We start from the raw sequence: 26308 nt of genomic DNA, 5'->3' as shown, positions 1-26308 counted from the left end.
GCAAGCTGACGTCAGTTCCACCCATTTTGTATGTGCCTTCGAGGCAAATGGGTGAACCAACAACATTTTCACAAGTATACACAGTATACAAACACAACTAAGCCTGGAAATTTCTCATAAAAGACATTTCCCAATGACAACTATCTCATGAATCCAGCAATAAATCACACAAAATTCACATTGATTACTTTTCAGTATAAGCAGAGAGGCAACAGGGAGGTGGGTGGGTCATACAGGAATCCACAGGCACATACTGTTTCCATCAGAAAAAGCGTTACCGAAGGTAAGTAACTTATTCTTCTGATGGATACAGCGGTCTGTGGATTCCTCACCTTTTGAATAGAATTCCCAAGCAGGACCGCTCCCGGAGTAGGGTGCCTGCCTTCCTATACCGAAAAATCCTGCCGCACATAACGAGCAAAATGGCTGTCCCTCTTCACTTCCGAATCCAAACAATAGTGCTTTGCAAAAGTATGGCGGGAGGCCCAAGTTGCGGCTTTGCAGATGTCAACCACAGGGACACCTCTAGCCAAAGCCGATCAAGACTTAGCACTGGTAGAATGAGCATGAATACCTTTAGGAAGCTCGGTCTTAGCAGATCTTGATGCAAAGGATAATCCACCTGGACAGTGATCTTTTGTGGAGAGCCTTGCCCTTCATTTTGCCCACATAAGCAATGAAGAGCTGATCGTCCAATCCGAAGTCCTTTGTACTGACCAAGTAGAAGCGGACTGCCCTCTTGGGGTCCAGGCAATGAAGTCTCTCCTCCTCCCTAGAAGGGTGAGGATAGAAAGTAGGTAAGGTGATACTGTCCCAAGAGGAAAGGAGTGACCACACTAGGCAGGAATAGCAGCTCTGGTCGTAAGATTCATTTTATTTGCATGGAAAGACGAAAAGGAGGCTTTAAACCAAGAGCATGCAAATCAATCACCCTCCTATCGGAAGTGATTGCCACCAAAAGGAAAATGCTACTTACCAGTATGCATCTGTTCTTGGCATGTAGAGCCGTAGATCCACACACTGTACATAGATCGCCATCTGGTGTTGGGCCCGGATATTTGCACTTTGTTGTTGTCCTGGAAAGTCTTTGGAAGTCACGGGATAGGTGGCTCCTCCTTTGGACAATAGTGCGCATGGGCATCAACTCCATCGTCAGATTGTTTTTTCGCCAAGTAGGGAAATGATGGAGTTTTGTAAGAAATAGAAATAGATGTCCATGTATGTTGTATCTAAATAAGATAATACTGGAACAGATTAAGGTAGCCGGGGAGGTGGGCGAGTGTGTGTTCTACAGCTCTACATGCCAAGAACAGATGCATACTGGTAAGTAGCATTTGCCGTTCGAGGCATATGAGCTGCAGATCACAAACTTAGCATACATTGTATAGCAGTACCCATCCTTAGCGGCGACCACCAGTATCTGCTACAGTAGTTTGAAATAGTGTTTTGAGAACAGCCTGGCCCGCACTAGCTTGTTGTTTTGTTTGCACATCCACACAATAGTGTTTTGTGAATGTGTGCGGTGTAGACCATGTAGCTGCTTTGCAGATGTCATCTAGGGGAATGTTCCCTAAAAATGCCATTGAAGCCCCTATCTTTCGGGTAGAATAGGCTTTAGGGGGAATAGATAGTGTACGTTTTGCTTTGTGATCGCAAATTTGTATACATTTGACAATCCACCTTGCAATGCCAGATTTTGATATGGGATTGCCTTTATGTGGTGGTGAGAAGGATACAAAAAGTTGGTATGTTTTACGAAAAGGCTTTGTTCTGTCTATATAGTAAAGGAGTGCTCTCTTTACGTCGAGTGTTTGAAGAGCTCTTTCTGCTACTGTTTGAGGACGACGTTTAAATTTCACACTGGGGAAGGGGGTACCCTGGGAGAAATTATTCTTTTGAGGCCTTCCATAAATGCCTTAATGGCGGGCACACTGAACAGTGACAGATGCTGTCTATTTTGTAGGTAAGCTGCAATGGCAGCGAGATGTAACCTAATTGATGTGTATGCTAGATAACATCTCTGAAGATGCAGCAGATAACATATGATGTGCTAAGTGGAGGCATCTAGAGGGTTGATGTTATTGTTACAGTATATAACAAATCTTTTCCACTTGGCTGCATAGCAGGCTCTAGTGGTGGGGCGCCTAGCCTCCTTGATAACGTTCATGCAATCGGGGGAAGGTTGAGAACCAAACTCTAGGACTTCAGGAGCCAGATCGCTAGGTTGAGATGTGCTGGATCTGGGTGTTTGATCTCTCCATGGTTCTGTGTTAAGAACTGTGGGGAGAGGCGTAGTTTTTAGTTCGGGACTACTGATAGTTCCAGCAATGTTTTGTACCAGGGTTGTCTGATCCACGTTGGAGCAACTAGTATTAGTGTGAGCGCTGTTGTTGCAGCTTGCACACCACTAATGGAATGAGTGGGAGAGGCGGAAAAGCGTACACAACTCTGCCTGACCAATTCCTCCATATCGCATTGCCTTTGGACAATGGGTGTGGATATCTGGCAGCGAAGCTTGGGTATTTTATGTTGTAATGTGTGGCGAAGAGATCTATCTCTGGATGTTCCCACATTTGGAAGAACGGTTGGAAAACCTGTGGATGAAGTTCCCACTCGTGAATCTGTTGTGTCTGTCGACTTAACAGATCTGCCATGTGATTTTGAATTCCTGGTAGATGTTGAGCGAACAGGAGAATGTTCTGAGGAATGGCCCATCTCCATATGCTCTGTGCTAATTGAGGGAGCTGGAGAGAGTGCATCCCCCCTTGTTTTTGTAAATAGTACATTGCTGTCATATTGTCAGTGCGGCCTAAGACAGTTTTGCCTATTATGTGCTTTTGGAATGATTTTAGTGCCAGAAAGATTGCTAGCAACTCAAAGTGGTTAATGTGGAGTAGCCTTTGCTGAGGTGTCCATGTGCCCTGTATGGTGTGATGAAGTAGATGAGCTCCCCAGCCGGAGAGCGATGAGTCTGCTGTCAGTACAGTCTGTGGAACCGGCTCTATGAACGGTCGCCCTTTGGAAAGGTTTTAGGTGTTCCACCACTGCAGAGAGTGATGTGTGTGGCCGTCCACCTACACCAGATCTGTTAGCGGACCTTGAGCTTGGTTCCACTGACGTGCTAAGCATTCCTGTAAAGGGCGCATCTGGAGTCTTGCATGAGGTACTATGAATACGCAAGAGATCATCATCCCTATTAGTTGCATGATCACTCGAGCTGGAAGTGAGTGTTGCGGTTGAAATCTTGCTATAAGAGCTTGCATGCTTGCTATCCTGGCTGGACTGGGATATGCAAGGCTCTTTTAGGTGTCTAATGTAGCACCTAGATATTGTTGGATGTGGGATGGTTGGAGGTGAGACTTTGGTAAACCCAAAGTTGTGAAGTAGTTGTATTGTGGCGTGTGTGCGATTTACACACTGGATATGTAACTTGGCTTTTATGAACCAGTCGTCCAAGTATGGGAAGACGTGAATCTGTTGTCTTGAGTGGGCTGCCACCACTGCCAGACATTTTGTGAAGACCCTGGGTGCTGTGGTGACTCCAAACGGGAGGACCTTGAACTGGTAATGCTGGCCGTCTATCACACACCGAAGGTATTTCCTGTGAGCAGGGTGAATGGGAATGTGGAAGTAGGCGTCCTTGAGATCTAATGTGACAAGGAAGTCACCCTGTTTGAGTAACGGGAGGACCTGCTGAAGAGTGACCATATGGAAATGGTCTGATTGTATGTAGAGTTTAAATGGTCTGAGATCCAAGATGGGTCTCAGGGTTCCGTCCTTCTCTGGGATGAGGAAATACAGGGAGTAAACCCCTGTGGTTTGGTGATGAAGGGGAACTGGTTCTATGGCCTGTTTTTGTAGGAGGGAATGTACCTCCTGTTTTAGAAGCGTTAAGTGTTCTGCCGACATTGGACGCTGTCTGGGTGGAATGTGTGGGGGAGAGGAATTCAGCTCCAGGCAATAACTGGATTGGATGATTTGTCTCACCCACCTGTCTGTGGTAATGTTGTTCCAGAGAGGTAGGAACTGTAGCAATCTTCCCCCGCCTGGAGTAGAGTGGTCCGGGGGGAGTAAAGGGAAGTCCTTGTTTAGGGGTGGAGGCGGTACGAGTGTTGGTAGTTTTGCCTCTACCCTTATTGCTATTGCCCCTGTAGCCTCCTCTGTAATAGCCTCTTGTAGATGAGGTCGGTGCTGGACTTTGTACGAAGTGGAGGGGTTTTCGGTGGAAAACCCTCTAGAGGCGCCGAAAAGATCTTCTGGGAGCTTGCGATTGCAAGGCTCCCATTGTTTTGGCAGTGTCAGTGTACTTTTTCATCTTTTCTAAAGATGAATCTCCATTGGGTTCCAAAAGGTGTTCTTGATCAAATGGTTGATTTAATATAGTGGTTTGGACCTCCGGCTTGAAGCCGGAAATGCGTAGCCATGCATGTCTGCATAAAAGGACGCTGGTGTTAATAGCCCGGGATGCTGTGTCTGTAGCATCGAGAGCTCAAAAAATGGAGGTATTTGTTATGGCCTTGCCTTCCTGAATGAAATCATTAGCTTGTGCCTTATATTGATCTGGAAGGTGTTACAGTAGGATCTCTAGCTCGTCATAGTGTGCCCTATCGTATCTTGCGAGCAAAGCCTGTGCGTTAGACATGTTAGTTGCTTGGGACACTGTTCTTTTCCCCGACACGTCCAGCAGGTTTGATTCTTTATCAGGAGGTGGGGCATCTCCTGTGGTTTTAATTGGCCCTTTTCCTGGCGTTGGAAACCACTAAGGAATCTAAGGGTATTTGCCCTTTAATATAAACAGGGTCAGATGGGGCAGCTTTGTATTTCTTCTCTACCCTGGGGTTAATGACTCTGGCCCTTACAGGATTATTAAACACCTCAGGAGCGTGTTTGAATGGCACTGGACCTTTGGGATGGTTCGAAAGTGTCCATGAGGAAATCTTCCTCTACAGGGTCTGGATGTAGGTTTACCCTGTGGTATTCTGCTGCCCTGTGTATAAGTTGAGTGAACCCTATAGTGTCCTCAGGAGGGGATGGCCTAGATGGGTAGATGTCGTCCTGAGGTATGTCTGGAACATCTGGTGTGTCATAATCCTCCCATGGATCTTTTGGGCCACCAGGAAGACTGAGTTCTCCTAAAGGGTGATCATCCCCCATGTCGTCAGAGGTGTTATTATCTGGAGGTGGAGAAGATGGTGAGGGAGGTGAATATGGGATAGGAGAGTGGTGTGGAGGGGGAGGAGGTAAAGGAATCCTTAAGGGAGAAGTAGCAATGTCTCTCTTTTTCAAGGGAAGTGGAGCTGGTACAGGCTTGTCCATTTTACGTCTTTTTGAAGGGTTAAGTATGAGTTGACCTGTTTTAGGGTCTTTTTGAAGTGTTTTTTGGATCGGATCCGGTCTAAAAAGCTCCTCCACTGACGTGTGTTCTTTTGGTGCCAACTTTTTGGGGTCCGATTGTGTGTGTGTCAGGGATTTTGGAGTCATTCTGTGCTCTTTAGGCCCGGAATCGGAAATTAACCTCGATCCGATGGTAGTTTTTGTACCGACTTTTTTCGGTTCCGGTGTTTTGTGTTGGCTTCTTTGCGAGCCCAAAGGCGGGGCGTGAGTAGATTTGTCCCGGTGAACACCTAGGTCCGAAGGTGAAGGTGTGACCGAAGCCTTTTTGGGAAGGGGGGTGGGGAGGGTTCGACGTCAGTACTTACGACGCGCTGCCACGGAGTGATGTCTTCGACGTCGGAGTCATCGGCTTCGGAGGAGCTGATGGCACTGTTTTGGATCTGCTCCTGCACATTGATGCCTTCCTGGAAGATGTCGTCGGGAATAGATGTCGATAATCGAGCCATTGTTCTTCGAGCTCGACGGTCCTGGATCGTCGTCTTGGAGCGGAAAGAGGCACAAGCTGGACAGTCCTTGGCCTCGGGTGAAAGGCAGAGGTTACACACCTCATGAAGATCTGTGTGTGGAAATTTGGATCCACATTTAGGACACTTTTTAAAGGGAGTCCTTTCCATGATCCGAAGGCCCAATGGCGTAGGTAGGCCCGAAGGCCTGCGTCGACGACCGGAATCGAAGATTTGAAGTTCTGGAGAGATGCACGTCGAAGGGAAACGCGATCGAAACAATACCAAAGTATGAGTGAGGATTTTGCGTCGAAAAGATGATTGATAACGACACCGAACTGGAGCGCGATGAACACATCCGAGCCCGATGGTGGAAAAAACACAATCTGACGATGGAGTCGATACCCATGCGCACTATTGTCCAAAGGAGGAGCCACTTATCCCGTGACTTCCAAAGAGTTTCCAGGACAACAACAAAGTGCAAACATCCGGGCCCAACACCAGATGGCGATCTATGCACAGTGTGTGATCTACAGCTCATATGGCTCGAACATATAGTTTTTAATGCTAGAAACCATAAGGGACAACAATGCAAAGGCTCAAAGGGTGAACCCATCAAAAATGTAGAAACCAAATTCAAATCCCACTGAGGCGTTATAAAAGGAGTGGGAGGAAACCATTTGTCAGACCCTAAATGAATCTCATAACTATGGGAGATTTAGACAACAAGGGTTGATCTGGTACACAGAGAAAAGCTGAAAAAGCAGCTAAGTAGCCCTTGACAGAAGCTACTGCACAACCCTGTTGTGCTAGGGAAAGAGAGAAACACAGAACATCAGATAAATGGGCCAGTTAGGGATCAATCCATTTCTCTCCACACCATTTAACAAATGTGGCCTACCTACCAGAATAGGCAGATTTGGTGGAGTGTCTTCTGGCTGATAATATAACGCCCATCACATCTGGTGGTTGAGAAAAAAAAACTCAGGTTGCCGTGTTCAATCTCCAGGCATGAAGGTGCAGGCTCCCCACATTGGAAACTGGAGAATGACGGGTAGTGTGCATTCTCGCGAGTGGCAAATAGGTCCAACTGAGGAAACCCCCACATCCTGAAAATGTGAAGGACCACCGCCACTCTTGGTCGGCTGAATACTGCACGCACATTCAGTTCTCCGGCCAGACGAATTGCGATTACGCAAATCTGATGGTCCTGAGCCCAGACCTGAATCATAGAGCCTCTCTGAAGAGAAGTTACGGCCCTGCTGCTCCCCGTTTTTTGATATACCACATCGCAGTAGCGTTGTCTGTTAAGATCTGAAGAGACTGACCGCAAAGGGAAGAAAGGAAGACCTATTGCTCACAATTCCAAAATACTGATGTGAAATAATCTTCCCTCTGGAGAACAAAGACCTTTGACCTCCAGATCCCCCAGATGGGCTCCCCCACCCTAGAGTGGAGCCATCCGTTATCACTGTGGCCACTGGAGAAGGAGGAGGAAAACAGCTTCCTTGGAGACAGGTTGCCTGGAACACTCCACCATAGAAGATCCGCTGCAGTGTCTCTGGAGATTCTGACCACCGTCTCATGATCTCCGTTGTGTTGAAACCACTGCTTGCAGGGGGTGTCCCTCATATGCCAGTGTGCATGGTTGACTGACAGTATGCAGGAAGCAAACAGACCGAGCAGGAGCAAGATCTTCAGGACTAGAACAACTGCTCCATTCGGAAAAAGTGGAATCATACCCTGGATATCCTGAATACTCTGTGGAGGAGGGAAGGCATGACTTACAGTAAGGTCCAGTACTGCCCCTATAAACAGGTTGCGCTGAGAGCACACCAGTTCAGATTTAAGTACATTTATCGAAAACCTCAAACTGGTAATGTTGAGCCACTACCGTAAAACGGAGATACTTCTGATGTGACTTCAGGATGGGAATGTGATAATATTCCTCCTGTAAATCGTTCAACACCATCCAGTCTTTCATCTCCAGCGCAAGAAGAACCTGAGCCAGGGTCAACATTTTGAATTTCTCCCGTGTTAGGTAAAAATTCAAAACTCTGAGGTCGAGGACCAGCCTGTTAACCTGTAACCTACATTGTGAACATCAGTTAAACATTTAACCTATGTCCCACATTTTATAGCCATTCTGACACTTTTTGCTCCTACATGCTGGTTGCTCACATCCCCTTTCCTTTGCTGACCAGAAGAAACACAAATCTGTGCTCATGGCCTTTAATCACTCATGCTGTTTTTCCAGCTACAAATAGCCTTGTGGAAGTCTATAAGTACACCAGACAATTAGTAATTTGCTCATGATTATGTACTCAGCTCTCCTTCTGAAGTATCCAATATGTGCCTTGTGATAACAGACGAATGGCACGGACTGTATGCTCATATGAATATTCCATGCTTATGTATAACTTTGCAAATGTGTCTTGCTCTTTGTACCTGCTAACAGATGTATAAATATCTGTTTGACCCTGTGCCAGACAGAGAACTCTGAGCGAAGCCATGCGGTCGCGTTCTCTCCACTCAAGAGGGTTTACAATAAATGCTGTTGTAATTACTCGCTCTGTGGTGGAGTCTTATCTGTTTTTAGAGTTCCTGTATCAGACGACGGTAGTAACCCAACAAGGAGAATATTTTCTCTCTAACGACCGTACTTTTTGGGCAACAAGTAGTACAGAGAGTAGCATCTCAAACGCCTTTCCTGCTCTGGTACCACCTCGGTTGCATCCTTTTGTAATAATGAAAGAACCTCGTGCTGGAGAAGCAAAAGATGCTCTTCTGGGCAAAAGCCCTGATGGGGAGGGAAATGATGGGGAAACTCCCGGAAGGGTAGAGAATACCCCTTCTCTACGATGTTCAACATCCAGAGATCTGTAGTAACAGACCTCCAAAGCTGTAGAAAATGGGACACCTGCCCTCCCATGGGACAAGCATGCTCTAGGATGGCAGAGCTAGAGATGCTTCACTGCAACAATGTCTGGAGAGGCAGAAGAGGAGGAGGAGGGGTCTTGTCGTGCAGCACCCTGCAGATGACCTCTACCTTTCCTCTGTAGGACCTGTACAAGGAATTAACCTGCTGCTGCGGTTGTTGCCTGGCACAAAAGGACATGCTTCTTGCAAAGCTCTGAAGCGTGCAGAACTGCCCAAAGATCCTGGGTTGAGTCTGAAGGCCCAAAGACCTCGCCATAACTTTGCTGTCCTTCTAGCGATGCAGCGCAGAGTCCGCTTTTGCCCCTTACTGGCAGAACCCATCAAAGACAAATTCAGCAATGAAGCCTAGACATCAGGCGAGAATCTAGAACCACGTAACCAGGCATGCCTCTTGTCATCACAGACTATCCCATTGCTCTGGCTACAGAGTCGGCCGTGTCCAGACCAGATTGGATCACTTGGTGGGCAGCAGCTTGGGCATCTGATAACACCTCTGAGAAATACCCTTGTATTTCCTAAGGCAACTTTGGGACAACCTCCCTGACTGAGTCCATGAGGGCATGGATGTAACGACCCGAAAGACATGTGGCATTTGTGGACTTAAGGGCCATACTCTGATGAGAAAACCTTTGCCGCTTGCTCAATGTGCTTTGACTCCCTATCAGCACGCGAAGTTGAGAAGCAACCTGCCGACAGCCTTGAAGAGCACGAAGACTGGACCACCAAGCTTTCTGGCGCAGGATGAGTGGACAGAAATGCAGGCTCCCCAGGAGCCACCTTGTAGCTTCTTGCCATGGCCCTGGAAACTGCTGTAGTGGACATTGGCTTCTGCCAGACATACAGAATGGGCTCTGTCAACACCTCACCGAAGAGAAGCAAAAGTTCTGAAACAGAGGAAGGGGAATGAAGAACCTACGCAAGAATATTTGATTTTAACTCCACTGTAGGAAGAGGCAACTCCAAGAGGTTCACAGCCATTCTAATCACAGCGTGATCTGTGGTCTAATCCGGCAAACGGAGGCCCTTTGGTGATATAAGCTCCCACTGAGAGGTGTCCAGGCCACTTGCCTCCTGCAAACCCTAAAAATTTAGATTGGTCACAGCCCACTGGGAAGAAAATCTGGATTTTATTAAAGACACGTCCCGTGACTACCTGACTAAGGGAGAGGGGAGTGAGATTAATTCTATATCTGGACGATATACTTATAATGGCTCAATCAAAACTGACAGTTTCCCTTCAAACAGACCTCGACATACGGCTTTTAGAACATCCAGGGTTTATTGTAAACAAGAAAAAATCTTGTACGGTGCAAAGCCAAAAGACAATTCTTGGGCTTTGTGGTAGATACAGTAAAAGCAGAACTAAAACTACCAGGAGACAAGGTAAGGCAAGTCCGACAAGCAAGTTACGGAAGTTACTTTAAAAAAGACTTTTCCTCGAACAGTATTAGCAAGAATCCTGGGTCGCCTGTCATCCACAATTCAGTCTATTTTCCCAGTCCCATTAGATTATTGAGCACTGCAGAGGTTGAAAGCAAGGGCACTGAAGTCAACACAATTGTATTCCCAGATAGTATCTCTAGACCAAGAAACAAGGCGGGAACTCCTTTGGTGGTTGAAGAATGCGGAGGCATGGAATGAGACATTTTTGGGGAAGAACCAGACCTAATAATAGAATCAGATGCAAGTTTGCAAGGATGGGGTGCGAGATGTGGGAACTCCTCAACAGGGGGTCGTTGGACAGATCAAGAGAAGAAATTGCATATCAACTTCTTAGAATTACTAGCAGGTTCATTTGCAGCTCGCTGCTTCATCGACAAGTGAATGAAATGCTGTGTAATGTTAGGTATGGACAAAGGGTCAGCAGTCTGGTATGTCAAAAAGCTGGGTGGACCCCATTCCAAAGGCATTACAGATCTAGCGAAGGATTTCTGGGGATACTGCTTGAAAAAAGGAGTATCAGTTATAGCGGAACATATTTCTGGATTAAGCAATGGTGTAGCGGACTGGTTCTCCAGGAATTTCAAAGACTCTGGAGACTGGACAGGGAAATATTCTTGAATATCCAATCCAAATGGGCCCCCTTCAGGACGGACCTGTTTGCTGACAGGCTGAATACTCAACTAGAAGAGTTCTTCAGCTGGAGACCGGATACTCAAGCACAAGGGGTAGATGCTCTCCTTCAAGACTGGAGGGGTTTAGCACCATATGCTTTCCCGCCATTTATCATGCTGCCTCGCCTACTCCTTCATGCACAACGTTACAAAGCGAGCCTACTAGTGATAACCCCCCTTTGGAGATCACATGCCTGGTTCCCAATCATCCTGGAAATGAGTATAGACTTTCCAATTCTAATTCCTTCATTCAAAGAAATACTCCTAGGTCCAGAGGGAGACATCCATCCCCTTATAGAGCAGGGACTGCTGGTTCTGACGGCCAGGAAGATTTCAGGAGACAATGGGGAATCCCAGGGATTTCGCCAGATGCTTTCCGTCTCCTATCTGAATCATGGGCATCAAGAACAAGTAAAACATATCGACTGGCTTGGAACAAATAGGTTTGCTGGTGTTTTCAACGAAGTTATGATCCCGTTTCAACTGATTTAGTGCATGTTGTGAACTATCTTTCAGAACTATTCACATCAGGCCAGAGTTACAAAACCGTGAACGTTTATGGATCAGCTAGTAGACTGAGTATCTGTAGGACAGAATTTACTAACTAAAAAAATAATGAGAAGTATAAGAGTTCTAAATCCTCCAACCGCTAAATATACCGCATTATGAGATGTTAGGGACGCGTTACGAACTCTAACCTCCTGGGGTGAGAATTCTACTCTTTCCCTAAAGCGCTTTCTTATACATGTACTGTTTTATTATGTCTAGTATCGTTCAGAAGAACTTCAGACGTTTCGAGCAGGGCATTCCAACCAGAGGGTGTTTGCTTTTACCTGAAAAAGAGAACCAAAACTATGTCTTCTATCTTTTTCCCCTTCTTTCCTCAGAATGAAAGACTGTGGTTAAATGCCTGAAAGAGTACGAAAAAAGAACAAAGTATGAGATGAAATGAGAACCAATTATTAATCTCTCACAGATGGCCTCATAGGGGAGTTTCCTCACCAACATTGGCAAGATGGGTGAAACAAGTTATGTATAAGAGTGGTGTGGATGTGTATTTTTGGAGCACACTCCCTTAGAGGTGCATCGGCTTCCAAAGCCTTTATCCTTGGAGGGGGTCTGCAAGAAATCCTTAGGGCAGCAGACTGGTCAAACAAAACTATGTTCAATAATTGTTATTTTAGACCAATCGCTAGTGCGATTGATAATGTTCATAATGCACTTTGAACTTGCATGTTAGCCTCCGTGTCATGCCATAAAAATTAGATTTTTCACAGCCCGCTGGGCAGAAAATCCGGATTTTATTAAAGACATAGAGGCTAAGATTATCCCTCCACATTTTAATGTAACCCTCCCTAATGGTATTAAAAATATTACGTGAATCTATTCTTTTCTTTCAGAATAAGAATCTGGTTGTTCCTGGACCATCCTCTGGAAAGTGGTCTTCAAATTAAGTTTAATCTCTTCTCGTTAAATTATCTTGTGAGCAGCAGCAACAAAGAAGGAAGATGGCTGCTTGTAGGGGGACTTTATACCATACTGGAATGTTCATTGAAGTTCTATATTCTTCAATTGTAGCTGCTGAGCTGTGGCGATAAAGGAGATTTTTATAATGTTAGCCGCCGTGTCATGACATAAAATCCAGGTCAGGATCCACAATCTCTCCTTCCTCAGCCCCTTCATGTTATTCTGGGTATTCTTCTTCCTACAACATCCTATGAGCCTCTCTCTGAAATCTCATCCTCGGAATTGGTGTCGACAGCACCAGATGCAGCACCAGTGACTTCAGGATTAGCGTCGAAGGGAGGTCCAAGGGAACAGGAGTCGAAGCTGGTCGACGTCGAGTAGGCGAAGGTTCAGAACTAGACTGCGCCGGGGATGAACCATCTAAAGGAGCTCGACCTTCCTAAGACTGCAATGGCGTTGATAACCTCGGCGTCGTAAGAGGCCAAACTCCCTGGAGCCATAAGCATTAACTGCACGAGCGGTGCCTAGGGGAAGTGAGGTGGAAAACCTCGCAGGGAATATGCCAACAGGCACATGTAGGCCAACAGGCGCACCAGTAGGGTTCACAGCTCTGGCGAACAAGCCAAACAAAAAATTTGATGGATCCGATCCCGGAGCTGGGAAAGCGGGATGTGCCGGAACTGGTACCACAGGTTCTGGAGCAGTTTCGGGAGGCTCCGGTTGCGGCGCCAGAGACCCCAGAGCCAGAAGTGGAGTCGTTGACTTCGACAACGGTGGAGGCGTTGCATCTCTCGGAGCCAGTAGAGTCACTGCTCGAGGATGGGCAGGAGTCACCCCTGGTGAAGGCATCGGAGAGATCACATCCCTGCTATGACGTCTGGGACTCGGGGACACCGACTTCGGAGTCACATCCTTTGCAGAGTAACACAGAGAACCACAGAGCCGCTTCTTCTTGTAGGTCTTAGAAGACCTCAAAGTATGTGGAGTCGGCGACTTCGAGCAGATCATTTCTGCTTTTTTGGCCTTGGGAATGTATAACTCTGCCTCCCTCTCCTTCAGCGCCTTCGGATTCATGTGCTTGCATGAAGTGCATGTCACGACGTCATGAGCCTACGAGAGACACCATAAACAGTCTTCATGGGGGTCAGTGATGGACATCTGGCCCCCACATTCTCTGCATGGCTTGATACCAGACTTCCTTGGAGCAGTCATCTACGACGGCTAAAAAGTCGCGGCAACCACAACAAAGAAACTCCAATAATATAGAGAGCCTCGGAAAAAACTTTTTGCATGGGGCGGGAACAAGTGAACTGATGTCAGCACGCCGACAAGGTCTTCTTATGGTTCAAATGACGTCACACAGAGTTGCGTGCGGGAGGCAGACATGTGGTCTAGTGGAACTTTGTTACCACTCAAAAAATCTATTTCTTGATGCCACCAGAGCTAGTTGTTACCATGTGCCATAATCTTCGCAACATTCTGCACAAAGTAGACCATCATCTTATGCAGCACACACATTTAGAGAACGGACTCCAGAATGTATCCATTTAAACACATTCGTTTGACACAATTACATACACGGAGCCCCCTTTCTGCATTTTCCAGACATGACTAAGACTATGGACCCAAATTAGGGGACAGAAAACCCAACCCTCAATCTCAACCAGTGGTGCTTAGTTAGATGACTTGTAAACAAGCCATATATTTCACCGCTTACTAATCCATGTCCCACCTTGCTTCAAGCACCCCAAGTCACATAAACCACTGTGTCCCCAACCGAAAAACATCAGCAATTGTAAGCTGCCCGTAACCTATATCATTCCTTCAGGTCTGCCTTTCCTTCCTCTCTTCATACGATTTCACACAAATCATGCTGTCTTTCGCTCTCTCATAACTCCTTTCTCTTTTACTTTCTGTTGCATTCTAAACTTCGTAACTCTTAATGAAAGAACCCTTAGCAACTAAAGAAAATGGCAATTGTTACACCCAACTTACACTCACACCTGTCTCAACTTACCGCACCTTATTCCTGTAGCAATGTATTATTATTAATTAGCATTTATTGAGCGCATGGCTACCCTAAGGCATCCCAGCGCTAATGGCAGAACAGGTGAAAGTAGGCGGCTAGCAATTACTCTTCCGAAATAGCCAGGTTTTAAGACACTTCCGTAAGGTAAGGTGGGAAGTTTCTAAACGTAGATTGAGAGGGAGGGTATTCCACAAACTGGCTGTGTTGTAGGAAAAGGAGTGACCTCCGCTACGCATCCTATTCATTTTTGGGATGCTGGCTAGATTTAGATTCGCCGAGCGGAGAGACTTCTTAGGAAGGTACGTGTTGATCAGAGACTGGTTAATGCTAGTGCCTGTGTCCATAAGAGTCTTGTGAGCAGTACATAAGGCCTTGAAGGAAATCCTCTCCTCAATCGGCAACCAGTGTAAGGTTTTCAGACTGGGCCTGGCCGACTGCGTTCTACAAGAGCCAGTCAGAAGTCACGCAGCACAATCCTGTGCCACCTGAAGCTTCCTTAGAGTAGATTTTGGAGCTCCCAGATACAGCGAGTTACAATAGTCCAGGCGCGAAAGAATCAGGGCCTGGACCACAACTCTTTTTGCCTCCATGGGCAGCAAGTACCTGTAAAATAATTCACCTATTCTATATCAGCAATGTCAAACTTTAATTCTATATGTGATCTTGAAAGTATTCTAGACCACTGAGCAATGTCTGTGCATGATGAAACATTCATCAAACATTTTCAAATAAAATACAGTCAAGATAAGCAGACTAACAAATTCAAGGATTGCAGCTGACTAATAGAAACTTGCTAACTACACAAAGCATTTGGAAGATTATCCTAAAGGGTAACAGTATACTAGTATTCTATAAAGAAGTGTAACATATTACCCTTTCAGGATTTTATTTCTTATTTTTCTAACACCCCTATGAGGTGTAAAGACACTGCCAATTATCTTTAATACATAGATTATGCATCTATTCACCAACAGGAATTAATAGACATTGGGCGGAAGGCAACCTTACTTAGATTTCACCTGAACTTGCCTTTGTTTGTAAAATGATGTCTTCCTCCCAATTAGTTTGTAAAATCTACATTTCAATGGTCGAGCAGGTTCTAGGACCTCTTTTCCCCACTCCGAACAATGTCCCCATAGTACAACAAAACATCTCACCTTTTACTTCTTTGTGGTCTCCATTCTCTTGAGGTTCGGATTTTGGCTGGCTCATCACTGCTGCTTGTGTGACTAAAGCCTGCCCTGCTACAGTGTAAGTGTTCGCTGGTGCTAATCCAGTCACATTAGTCACAGAAACAGTTGGTAACTGGTGAACAACATGAACGGTTTGCACTAAAGGTTGCTGGGATGTTGAGGTTGTCACGGGCGTTGTGACCGTGTAGGTCAAAGGTTTAATAGTCTGTTGTAGCTGCCGTTGAACAGTAATTAAAACTGGTTGGCTAGAAAGCGGAGAACCTATAACAAAAAAGTAACATTATTAGTATACCAAGAGTACAAATAGCTATTTTATCGGGATGATAGTTATCATTAGCTAAGTGTAAGCATTTTTTTTATATTTTTCGTTGATATGTACCTTTTATACACATTACTCAAACCATAAATTATTTTACACCCAATTTTGTGAGTTAATAGTTTCTGCTATTTTGTTGGAAATCATGGACACTGAAAAAGGACCTAAAAGTAATTTTGATGGATGTCGACCTAGTACTTTTCAATACAACAGGCTATTATAACATCAAGTGAGAGGTGGGTATAAAAAGTTCCTGACCTGTAATAGTAATTTTCCTACATGAGCATTCTCAAAATTAAAATTTCATAATATAATTGATGTTGAAACACATCACCTTATGTACATTTTATTTTGAAAGTGACATTGGTGAAGGATGAGACTAGCAGCAAATATAACCAAATGGAAAATGACAACTATAAGAACAAGTTACTTACCTGCGGTAATGATGTATCTGTAAGATACGTATGTTAGTTGTATACTCCTTACCTTTACAATTTTCCCTAGGCGTCAGTCTGGAATCGGAGATTTTTCTTTAGCAGTACCCCTGCGGGTCTGTAGGTGGCGTCGGTTGACTCCGCATCCGTCTTAGTCGCCGGGATGACCTTGCGGTGCCTACTTAGACGCCACCCCTGCGCGCAGACGTCCATTCTGACACGACTTTGCACGCCAGAAGCGCAGAGCCATGCAAGACACTGACTACTGGTGCACCACAACTAGGGCCCTGTATGTTACTCCCTATCCCTAGAAATCAGGTCGCAGAGCGGGGCGGATACTCAAGGGTCTGTGATGTGATTGGCTGGAGTTTGGATGCTACTGATTTTCAAGGGAGATTGTCCTTTAAGCTTTTACACTGCTATTTTACTGTTACCATGGGACTCCCACCATGACGACGGGGAAGATTTAAGCTTGTGAATCTATAAAGGATAAAATACTGTTGAAGGGTGTAACTACTTTAGGAAGAAAGAAAGGCCTCGTTCTAAGCACCACTTTGTCAGGATGCACAGAGAAGAAAGGGGGCTTGGGAGACTGAGCTTGAAGCTCATTCACCCTGCGAGCAGAGGAGATGGCCACAAACAAAGGAAGTTTTGACAGTGAGGAGCCTGAGAAGACCGTTATGAAGAGGCTTTAAGGGAGCACACATAAGGTAAGTGAGAACAAGATTCAAGTCCCACTGGGGCATTATGAAAGGAGATGGAGGAAACAGATGAGTAATGCCCTTAAAGAACCTATTAACAAAAGGAGACTTGAACAAGGATGGCTGATCTGGCAGCCGAAGAAAGCAGATGGCTGCAAGATAACCTTTGAGAGTGCCCAGATCTGGACCAAAGAAAGTATATACACAAAAGGACCTCTGAAAGAGGGGCAGAGAGGGGTTCCACAGCCTTTGCTGTGCATCATGCCACAAACTTGTTCCATCTACAGGCGTACACTGTTTAATGGAGGGACGCGTGGCTACCAAAATGACATTACAGACATCTGGTGGAAGGTCGAAATCCGTCAACTGTCGCCTCTCAATCTCCACGCAAGTAGGTGGAGACTGGACAGGTTTGGGTGGAAAAACCTCCCCTGCTGCTGCGACAGAAGATCCTCCTGAAGGGGCAGTTTGATCAGAGGATCAATGGCCATGCTCAGAAGGTCTAGGTAAGGCCAAAGGGAGTACAGTGACCTGAAAGTGCCTGTGGCCCACCATGAACCGTAGATATCGTCTGTGGGCTGGCAAGACGGGAATATGGAAAAAAAAGTGTCCTGCAAGTCCAACGCCACCATCCAGTCGCCGGGGCGATGCCAGACAGGACCTGAGCCAACATTAGCATCTTGAACTTCTCCGTACAGAGCAAGCAGTTGAGGGCCCTGATGTCAAGAATAGGACGCATGCCTTTGTCCTTCTTGGGCACCAGAAAGTAGCGGGAATAGCAACCACAACCTACTTCTCTATAGCTCCCTTGGCCAAGAGAGTGGAGATTTCCTTGGAGGAGCAGCGCCAAATGATCCTCGGATATGGGTTTGTAAGACAGTAGCATAGAGGGAGGAGTAGTCTCGAAGGGGAGGGAGTAGCCCTTTCGGATGATTTGCAAAACCCACCTGTCTGAGGTGATTGTGATCCTTCTTTCAACTGGCTGTTGATGGGCCTAAAATGTCAGAGTAAGAAGGTTTGGAGGCAGGGGTGGGGAGGGTGGATTGACCCACCTGCTGGCTCCCGGACCCGCAAGGTCGCTGGGTCCCACGTCCGTGGCCACGCAGAGGCTGGGCAGCTTGCGTGAACCTGTGGCTAAACTGTGCCGGACACGGTTGGGTGCCCCTTCTGTAGCCACGAAATGGGACGAAAAGCAGACTGGAGTGGGCGAAAAGGCGCAGAGAGGCCTAAAGATTTGGCCGTTGTTCTAGAATCTTTCAAATACTCGAGCACAGAGCCTGCTTTGTCGCCAAAAAGACGACTCCCATCAAATGGAATGCCCATCAAAGTTGACTGCACATCTCCAGAAAAGCAGGCTACCGATGTGGCAATCATTCTGCCCAGTGAGTCGGTGGTATCCAGCCCACATCTAATGGCGAATTTGGCTGTGTCCCTACCATCCACCACTGCCTGGGAGAGAACGGCCCGGGCCTCCTCATGGCACTGAGGCAGCAACTGCGCAACCATATCATAGATGGTATGGGAGTAACGGCCCAAGAAGCATGGCAATAGGGAATCAGAAGAGGACGCCGCAGGCTGAAGCTCCTGTCAAGAGGTTAGTCCTGACTGCCACCGAAGGGAGCTCAAGGCCCAAGACCTCTGCCGCCCTTCTCACCACCACAACATAGGACGTGCTCTCCTCCATAGCCACAGTAGGGAGAGAGAGCAAACCAGTGTCAGGAGAGGTTTCCAGACCACTGGCATCACCCAGGTCCCCTCGCCAGTCTGGTTCTTCTTGCTGGTCAGTTAAACGGTCTAGCGACCCCTCCAAGTCCTCATCACCACCCTCTGGTCGGTAGGGAACACCAGGGAGAACAACAGAACAAAAGTATCCTCCGGCGTCTTTGTCTGGATTGGCGCCAGGGAAGGCAGAGTAAGATGGACCAGCGTTGAACCGGATCCAGACCTGGATCCGTGGGGGCCCTCCGGAGCTGCCGGCATCAAAGGTCTAGGACTCCAACCCGCTCTGCGGGGCCCAACGGCGGACTGGTAGAGTCGGGCTGCCCAAAGACAGGGTGTAAGGCCTCATAGAACTGCTTAAGTTGGGTAGGGGATGCTGCGGCTCACGGAAAAGGTTGGAGACGCAGAGTCGTCCCTGAAAAAGTCACAGGAGACTGAGCCTTTGAACGACGACGCTCCAAGTCATGCGTTGCAGCAACAGACCGACTGAAGGTGAAAAGCGATTGTGCTTCTTCACGTCTTCTTGGGTTTTGACTTACCCGAAGACCTCGACGACTTAGAGTGCAACAAGGAGTGGGGGCTCCGCGAACGGTTTAGAGACCTTCCTCTCAAACGAGACCGGGAACGATGTGGGGCTGACCGCTGGGCCTCCAATAACTTTCGGGATTGCTCCCGCAAAGGCTTCGGTGCATGGCCAGGCAGTTGGAGCACAACTTCAGGTCGTGGTCGCACTCCAGACACCACAAGCACACAAGGTGCGGGTCCATAACCGACATCCTGTCACGGGACCTGCAGGGCTTGAAACCGGTCTGACGTTGGGACATCCCTTGCGCAACAGGAGACCAAGACTCGAAAAAGGTCGACAAAAGTCACAAAAATGATAGCCAAAAAACAGGTAAGGGGGTAGCTCTCTCTGGATCTACGCTAGGCTGGAGCGGAAAAAGTAAAAAACGACGTCAGCACGCAGAGGTGGTGCCTAACGAAGCACGGCAACGTGACCACGACAACAGACAAATGCCAATAGCTTAAACTCTCGCAAATGCAAGACCTATTGCACTGCAAATGCATTCGGCGCCCGTGCTATCAACTTTTTAAAAAGCATTAGGAGAGAGCGTTTCCTGCCTGCTAGAGTAGGCAGGAGAAAGCTATTTGAGAAAATAGTGCTCGGAGGCTGTAATTAAAGCCTACCAAGTAACAACACACGTAACAAGGGGTGTCGCCATGGGAGATTACAAAATGAGAAAGCAGTACTAAGGAGGGACTACTAAGCCTATTGACCAATGCACAGCCACAGTTTACAGTGGACAATGGCACAAGCCAATGAAAAATATGGGCAGAGCTTCAAGTCCCTACCTGAATACAGCGCGTCTCGCAAAGCAGCGCATGCGCTGCCCAGGCTCGACCTACCAACACCTTCATTTCAAAGTATGCGAAGCCCAATTCTATATTGGGAAGAGCTAAAAAGTGGCCACAATGCAACATGATGGTCACTAAAAATAAACAAATTAATGTAAGCTTTTAGGGGGCAGCTGAGAAAAAGTGTACGTATATATTTGCATGAAAATAATGATACTGCAGATTACATATGAGTGCACATAACATTTCTGTGGTGAAGGTTGATTTATTTATAGGTTAATTAATTTGTTTACACTTTTTTTCAGGCATTTGCAGCTTTCTTTGCCTGACAGGCCTCAGGGGCATTGATGCACTCTGGAGAGGTCTACAGACAGAACTGTTAAATACACCAGGAAAGAGGAGTTTACACACCACTTCTGATATTTACAGGGTAATACAATGTTCCGTAAAGAAACAGGTTTTTCTCAAGCAAAGCCCTTTTTGGTAACCGCGACTCCTTTAACTGCTGGCAAAGCTGCTCTCTCCATCATCATGTAATGCCAACCTCAGACCAGCACATGCAGAAATACCAGTTTTTGAGCAATCGGTGCGTGCTCTATGAACAGAAAATGCTCTTAAAAAGCAAACAAAGTGCCTTTTGGTTAAAAAATAAAAAAAAATAAACACGGGTAAATACGAGCCACCGTCTCTTGAAATCTCCTGCAGGTTTATCAAAACATGCGGTGTTTTTGGCTCCAAAAATACTAAAGGTTTAAATTCACACAGTATCTATAAACCTCTCTGGAACCTTATCTGGATAATAATGGGTCTGAATGTGTGCTATGCTGCGCAGATACACTGAAGCCTTTCCCAAAGCCTGCCCAGCTGTTTTTTTCCTAATTCCAGCTACTTCATTACTGCTCTTGCCAACACTGGCAGCCATCATGTGAAGACAAACAAGGGCAGTGTGAGCAAGGTGAGACAACATGAGAGCAGTACATGGTATCTTAGGGATCCACTGCCAAACCAAGGGAAAGGAGAGACAACTTTGTTACCAGAACACAACACACTAAGATTCAACATCTCCTACAGGTGCAACTTCCACATGAGATCTTGTATGATTTGGACACACTACAACCCAGAGAGCGTGGGAGAAATAGCTACAAATTTGAATATATCTTTCCAAGTCACAAAATTCCTTCGCACCCAAATGCAAAGAGCAGATCGGTTTGTCCTTCTGAGGAACTCTTGGGTTTTACATTTAAAACTAATAGAGTTTTTGGTAAAAGGTGAATAACCTTGATATTGTAATGATGTGTAGCAATAACAACTTTGCACTGCTTTTGTGTTATTTCCGCAAATCTTTAAAGGTCCCATTTGATACTCTGGTGAGTGGTGACACAGTTTGCTTTGCTAGTTTTCAGTGCGGTGTTTATAGGGGTTATAAAACTATGTCCAACAGTAAAAAGTGTAATGTCACTTCCACTGCATCGCTCTGTGACGGATGACTTTCAAAGATCACTTCTTTCTGTTGTGGGGTGAAATGAAAGTGTTAAAACGCTGACTAAATGTACACATTTCACCACACAAGTGCTGTTTTAGGTCTAGGTCTGGCGGATATTAGGAACCCAGAGTAAAGAGGGGGACAAGGTACGAAACCGCATTTGTTGTAATATTTGCCTAGCAGGTCTCACCCCAAAAATGTGACAATTAAACCAGTTTATTTTCATTTATTTTGAGTAGGGGATGGGAGAGGTGTGTTTCGTGGTTCTTGCCAAAAACACAGAACCGTTGTAAGGGTGCCTTGAGCCCCAAAGCAAGGACAGAAATAGGTCCAATTATCTGATGGTAGGGGATTAAAAGGCACCTATAAACTGTGGTGCAGAGGGCCCTTAACTGCACCTGCTGCACGAGTATCAATCAAAGGTAGCTTCATTCGGTTAGCATAGAAACCATAAAAGTGTCCCGTAATGTACAAGAATACAATAAATAAGTACATTAACACTTATGAGAAATAATAAAAACAGCAAATGTAAGAAACATAACCACTAAGTCATCCAGATATGCGAAAATGCATTCAATCATCCATTGAATTCCGTGATCTCAGAGCAGCTTTAAAAAAGCTAGCAACATTAGAAACAATATAGTCAGTAAGCAATTGTAAAAACCAACAAGCATTGGCCGCGCAGCCGTAAAAGTAACGGCCGCGCGTCCGTGAAAGTGATCGCGATCAAAGCAAAAGTGATCGCGATCACGAGGACGCGCTCTGTGGTAAGCACGCGAGTGGTGTGCGCTCAGCAGTGATCGCGCTGGAAGGGAGGCAGATGGCGGCTGCGCACGTGCATGCTCACGTGAACGCAAGCGTTAGGCCAGCAAAGTCTGGTAGCACTTGGAAAACCCGTATACTAAATGTCTCGCAGGGCAACGCATGCGCTGGCTCAGGCGAGACCTAAAAACGGCTTGTGATATCAGTTGGCGCAACGACTTTGCCAAAATAGATGAGCTTGTGCAGGGAAAGGCAGTGCAAAGTCACGGGAAAATAAATTTAAAATAAACAAGCGCGTATTTTTAATTAAGTCTGTGCATGGACCAGGTCCGGGGGCAGCATGCCATTAAAATAGGAGGGAGGCGCAAGGGCCCCACATCTAGGGCTTATCAAAGCCTCGGGGACCACCACCTCCGCGGGGCACTGTTTATAATGAATGAGGGCTGGCCCACTCAAACCGCCACCTCCCAGGGGCAAAAGAAATTAAATAAATGCAGGGAGGCATGTGCGCTTACCCTCAGCCCCGGGGACTGCCACTTCCCCAGAGAAAAAGTAATTAAATGTATGTGGGGGGCCCTTTGTGCCCCGGGGACCACCACATTCCCAGGGAGAAACATGAAATTAATGCGGGACCTGTGGGGCACCCCCTCAGCCCCGGGGCAATTGTTTCAAATTAAGGGGGGCAACGCCCCACTCCCTGCAGCCCTGGGGATCACCACCTCCCTGGGGCTATGTACTACAAAGGAGGGAGGGCCACCCAGCCACCCCTCCTGGAGCCACAGATGGCCTTGGGGACCACAACCCCAAAGGGCCGGCTCCTGCTATGTCCTGGCATGCCCACCCCTGGGACATAGCTGTGTGCTGTGGCTTGGCAGGAGATTTGACAGCTACCTTCAAGCCACAGCAAACACTCCGCTTCCAGCAAGGGAGAGCAAAGAAATACTCTCCATTGCTGGAAGCGGAGCATTCGTCTGTTTTCCTGCCCACTATCAAACGAGTAGGGAAACCGACAAATTGTTTTCAGACATAGGGAGTGTATGTTTAGCAGCTCCCTGTGTCTGAAAGTTACCCTGCTCCCGCAGGAGCAGTGGCCATGGGGTCTTCAGGCTCCCGCAACAGCCCCAATAGGCACCCAGAACGATTGGCCGGGCCCCGGAGCCGAAATCAGCCCGGGACTGGGCAGCCCCCCCACCCAGTTTGTAAGTGACCGGGCCCCAGGGCATAGGGTCCCCTCAAAACTTCAGGGCCCAGGGGAAGGAGTCCCCAGGGATGCATGCCCCCTCCCCCAATACAAAAATAGGGGGGTAAAGGGAGAGTCTTCGGAGGCACCGTACCCTTTCTCAACCACTCTGCAAAGTGCAAAGGGGCCTCCTGATGCACACTTGGTTGGGAGATTAAATCCGCTTGGCAGCTGAGGCTTACTGGAGGTCACCCCTCCTGTGACCTCCAGAAAGTCCCACACAGGGGGATTGCTGAGAGCTGGTCGGAGGCCCGCCCCCTTTCTCCACCACTCTAGAAACACTACTACTAGTTTAAAAAAAAAAAAATCACTTAAAAAAACGAACCGTTAACGGTGTGTTATGGTGAGGGAATAGAATTTAAAAAACCTTAGAAATTCATGAAAAAAAGGAAGATGCTACTTACCAGTATGCATCTGTTCTTGGCATGTAGAGCTGTAGAGTTGTATACTTTAGCATAGATCGCCATCTGGTGTTGGGCTTGGATGTTTGCACTTTGTTTTTGTCAGAGAAGTCTTTGTAGTCATGGGATAGGTAACTCCTGCTTATGGTGATAGTGTGCATGGGCATCGACTCTATCTTCAGATTGTTTTTCGCTATAAAGGGTGATGATGGAGTTAGTAAGAGAATAGAAAAGGTTGTCCATGTGATGTACCTAAGTAAGATAATACTGCAACAGATAAAGTACTGAGGCACTGAGGTGGGTGGGCGTATACAACTCTACAGCTCTACATGCCACGAAGAGATGCATACTGGTAAGTAGCATTTTCCATTCGAGGCATACGAGCTGTAGATTGTATACTTTAGCATAGATTATAAAGCAGTTTTTCTCCCTAGCGGTGGCAACCTGTATCCGTTGCAGTAGTTTGAATTTTTTTTTTAATACAGCCTGGCCCACAGTAGCTTGTTGCTTTGCTTGCACATCTACACAATAGTGTTTAGTGAAAGTATGCGGTGTAGACCAAGTTGCTGCTTTGCAGATGTCATCTAGGGGAATGTTCCCTAAGAATGCCATAGAAGCCCCTAGTTTGCGTGTAGCATGAGCTCTAGGGTGAATAGTTCATGTGCATTTAGCTTTGAGATGGCATATTTGGATGCATTTAACAATCCACCTAGCAATTCCTGTTTTTGAAATGGGATTGGCCTTTGTGAGGTGGGGAGAAAGCTACAAAAAGTTGTTTTGTTTTTCTAATCCTTTTAGTCCTTTTGCTGTAGTAGAGTATCGCTCTTTTAACGTCTAGCGTGTGGAGAGCGCGTTCTGCTACTGAGTCTGGTTGATGGAAAAATACTGGAAGTTCAACCAACTGATTAAGGTGAAAGGCAGATACAACTTTAGGTAGAAGTTTTGGATTAGGCCTAAGAACCACTTTACTATGATGTATTTGCAGAAATGGTTCTTGTATGGTTAATGCCTGGAGTTCACTAACTCTCCTAAGTGATGTGGTAGCCTCGAGGAAGGCTACTTTCTAAGTAAGGAACTGTAACTCGCATTTGTGCAGAGGTTCAAATGGGGGACCCATGAGTCTGGTGAGGACTATATTGAGATTCCCTAAAGGAGAAGGTGGAACTCTAGGTGGAATTATTCTTATAAGTCCTTCCATAAACACTTTGATAGCGGGTACTCGAAACAACAACAAATGTTGTCTGTTTTGGAGGTAAGCAGCAATTGTAGCAGTATAGATGTATATGCTAGGTTACATTGTTGTAGATGCAAAAGATAACAGATAATATTTTGGATGGAAGCATCTAGTGGATCGATTTTGTTATTTGTACAAATCGCTTCCACTTTGCTGCATAGCAACGCTAGTAGTAGGACATCTAGCCTCTTTAACGACGTACATGCAGTCTGGCGGGAGATTGAGATAGCCAAACTCTAGGACTTCAGGAGCCAGATCGCAAGATTGAATTGATTGCTATTTGGGTGTCTTATCTCTCCATGGTTCTGAGTGAGGAATTTGGGGGAGAGGTGTAGCTTTTGATGAGGTAATACTGAAAGTTCCAACAGGGTTGTGAACCATGGTTGACGTGCCCATGTTGGAGCAACTAGGATCATTGTAAGGGAGTGTTGTTTGAGCTTCCGAACCAGTAACGGAATAAGCCAGAGAGGCGGAAAAGCGTATGCAAATCTGCATGACCAGTTCATCCATAGTGCATTGCCTTTGGACAATAGGTGTGGATATCTGGAGGCAAAGCTTGGGCATTTTGCGTTTTGGTGTGTGGTGAACAGATCTAGGTCTGGATGAGCTCACATTTGAAAGAATGGAAGAAGAACTTGAGGATGAAGTTCCCATTTGTGGATCTGCTGTATTTGACGACTGAGCAGATCCGCAATCTGATTGGGTACTCCTGGTAGATGTTCAGCGAGGAGGCAAATGTTTTGAGGAATGGCCCATCTCCATATGCTTTGCGCTAGTTGTGAAAGCTGGAGAGAGTGTGTCCCTCCCTGCTTTTGTATGTAGTACATTGCTGTCATGTTGTCTGTACGGATTAAGACAGCTTTGCCTTTTAGCAAGAGTTGGAAAGACTTTAGTGCTAGAAAGATTGCTAGTAACGCCAGATAATTTATGTGGAGTTATTTTTTGTTGATGGGTCCATATACCCTGAACGGTTTGGTTTTGGAGATTAGCTCCCCAGCCAGTGAGCGATGCATTTGTGGTTAGCACTATATGTGGAACCGGGTCGAGGAACGGCTGCCCTTTGGATACGTTTTGTGTATTCC

General features: G+C 46.4%; 1 protein-coding gene across 1 annotated transcript in view; it reads right to left on the bottom strand.

Moving 5' to 3' along the window:
* Positions 1-26308, bottom strand: part of FOXK2 (forkhead box K2) — a 278943-nt gene that overhangs the window by 24345 nt on the left and 228290 nt on the right. Inside the window, exon 7 of the mRNA XM_085616785.1 lies at positions 15545-15841. Within this exon, the coding sequence (XP_085472911.1) occupies positions 15545-15841 (297 nt within the window). The remainder of the gene's footprint in view (positions 1-15544; positions 15842-26308) is intronic.

The sequence above is a fragment of the Triturus cristatus genome, chromosome 7 (assembly GCF_964204655.1).
Source record: "Triturus cristatus chromosome 7, aTriCri1.1, whole genome shotgun sequence".
Lineage (NCBI taxonomy): Eukaryota > Metazoa > Chordata > Amphibia > Caudata > Salamandridae > Triturus > Triturus cristatus.
The sequence above is the reverse complement of the archived record's forward strand: the minus strand, read 5'-3'. Positions and strand labels throughout refer to the sequence as shown.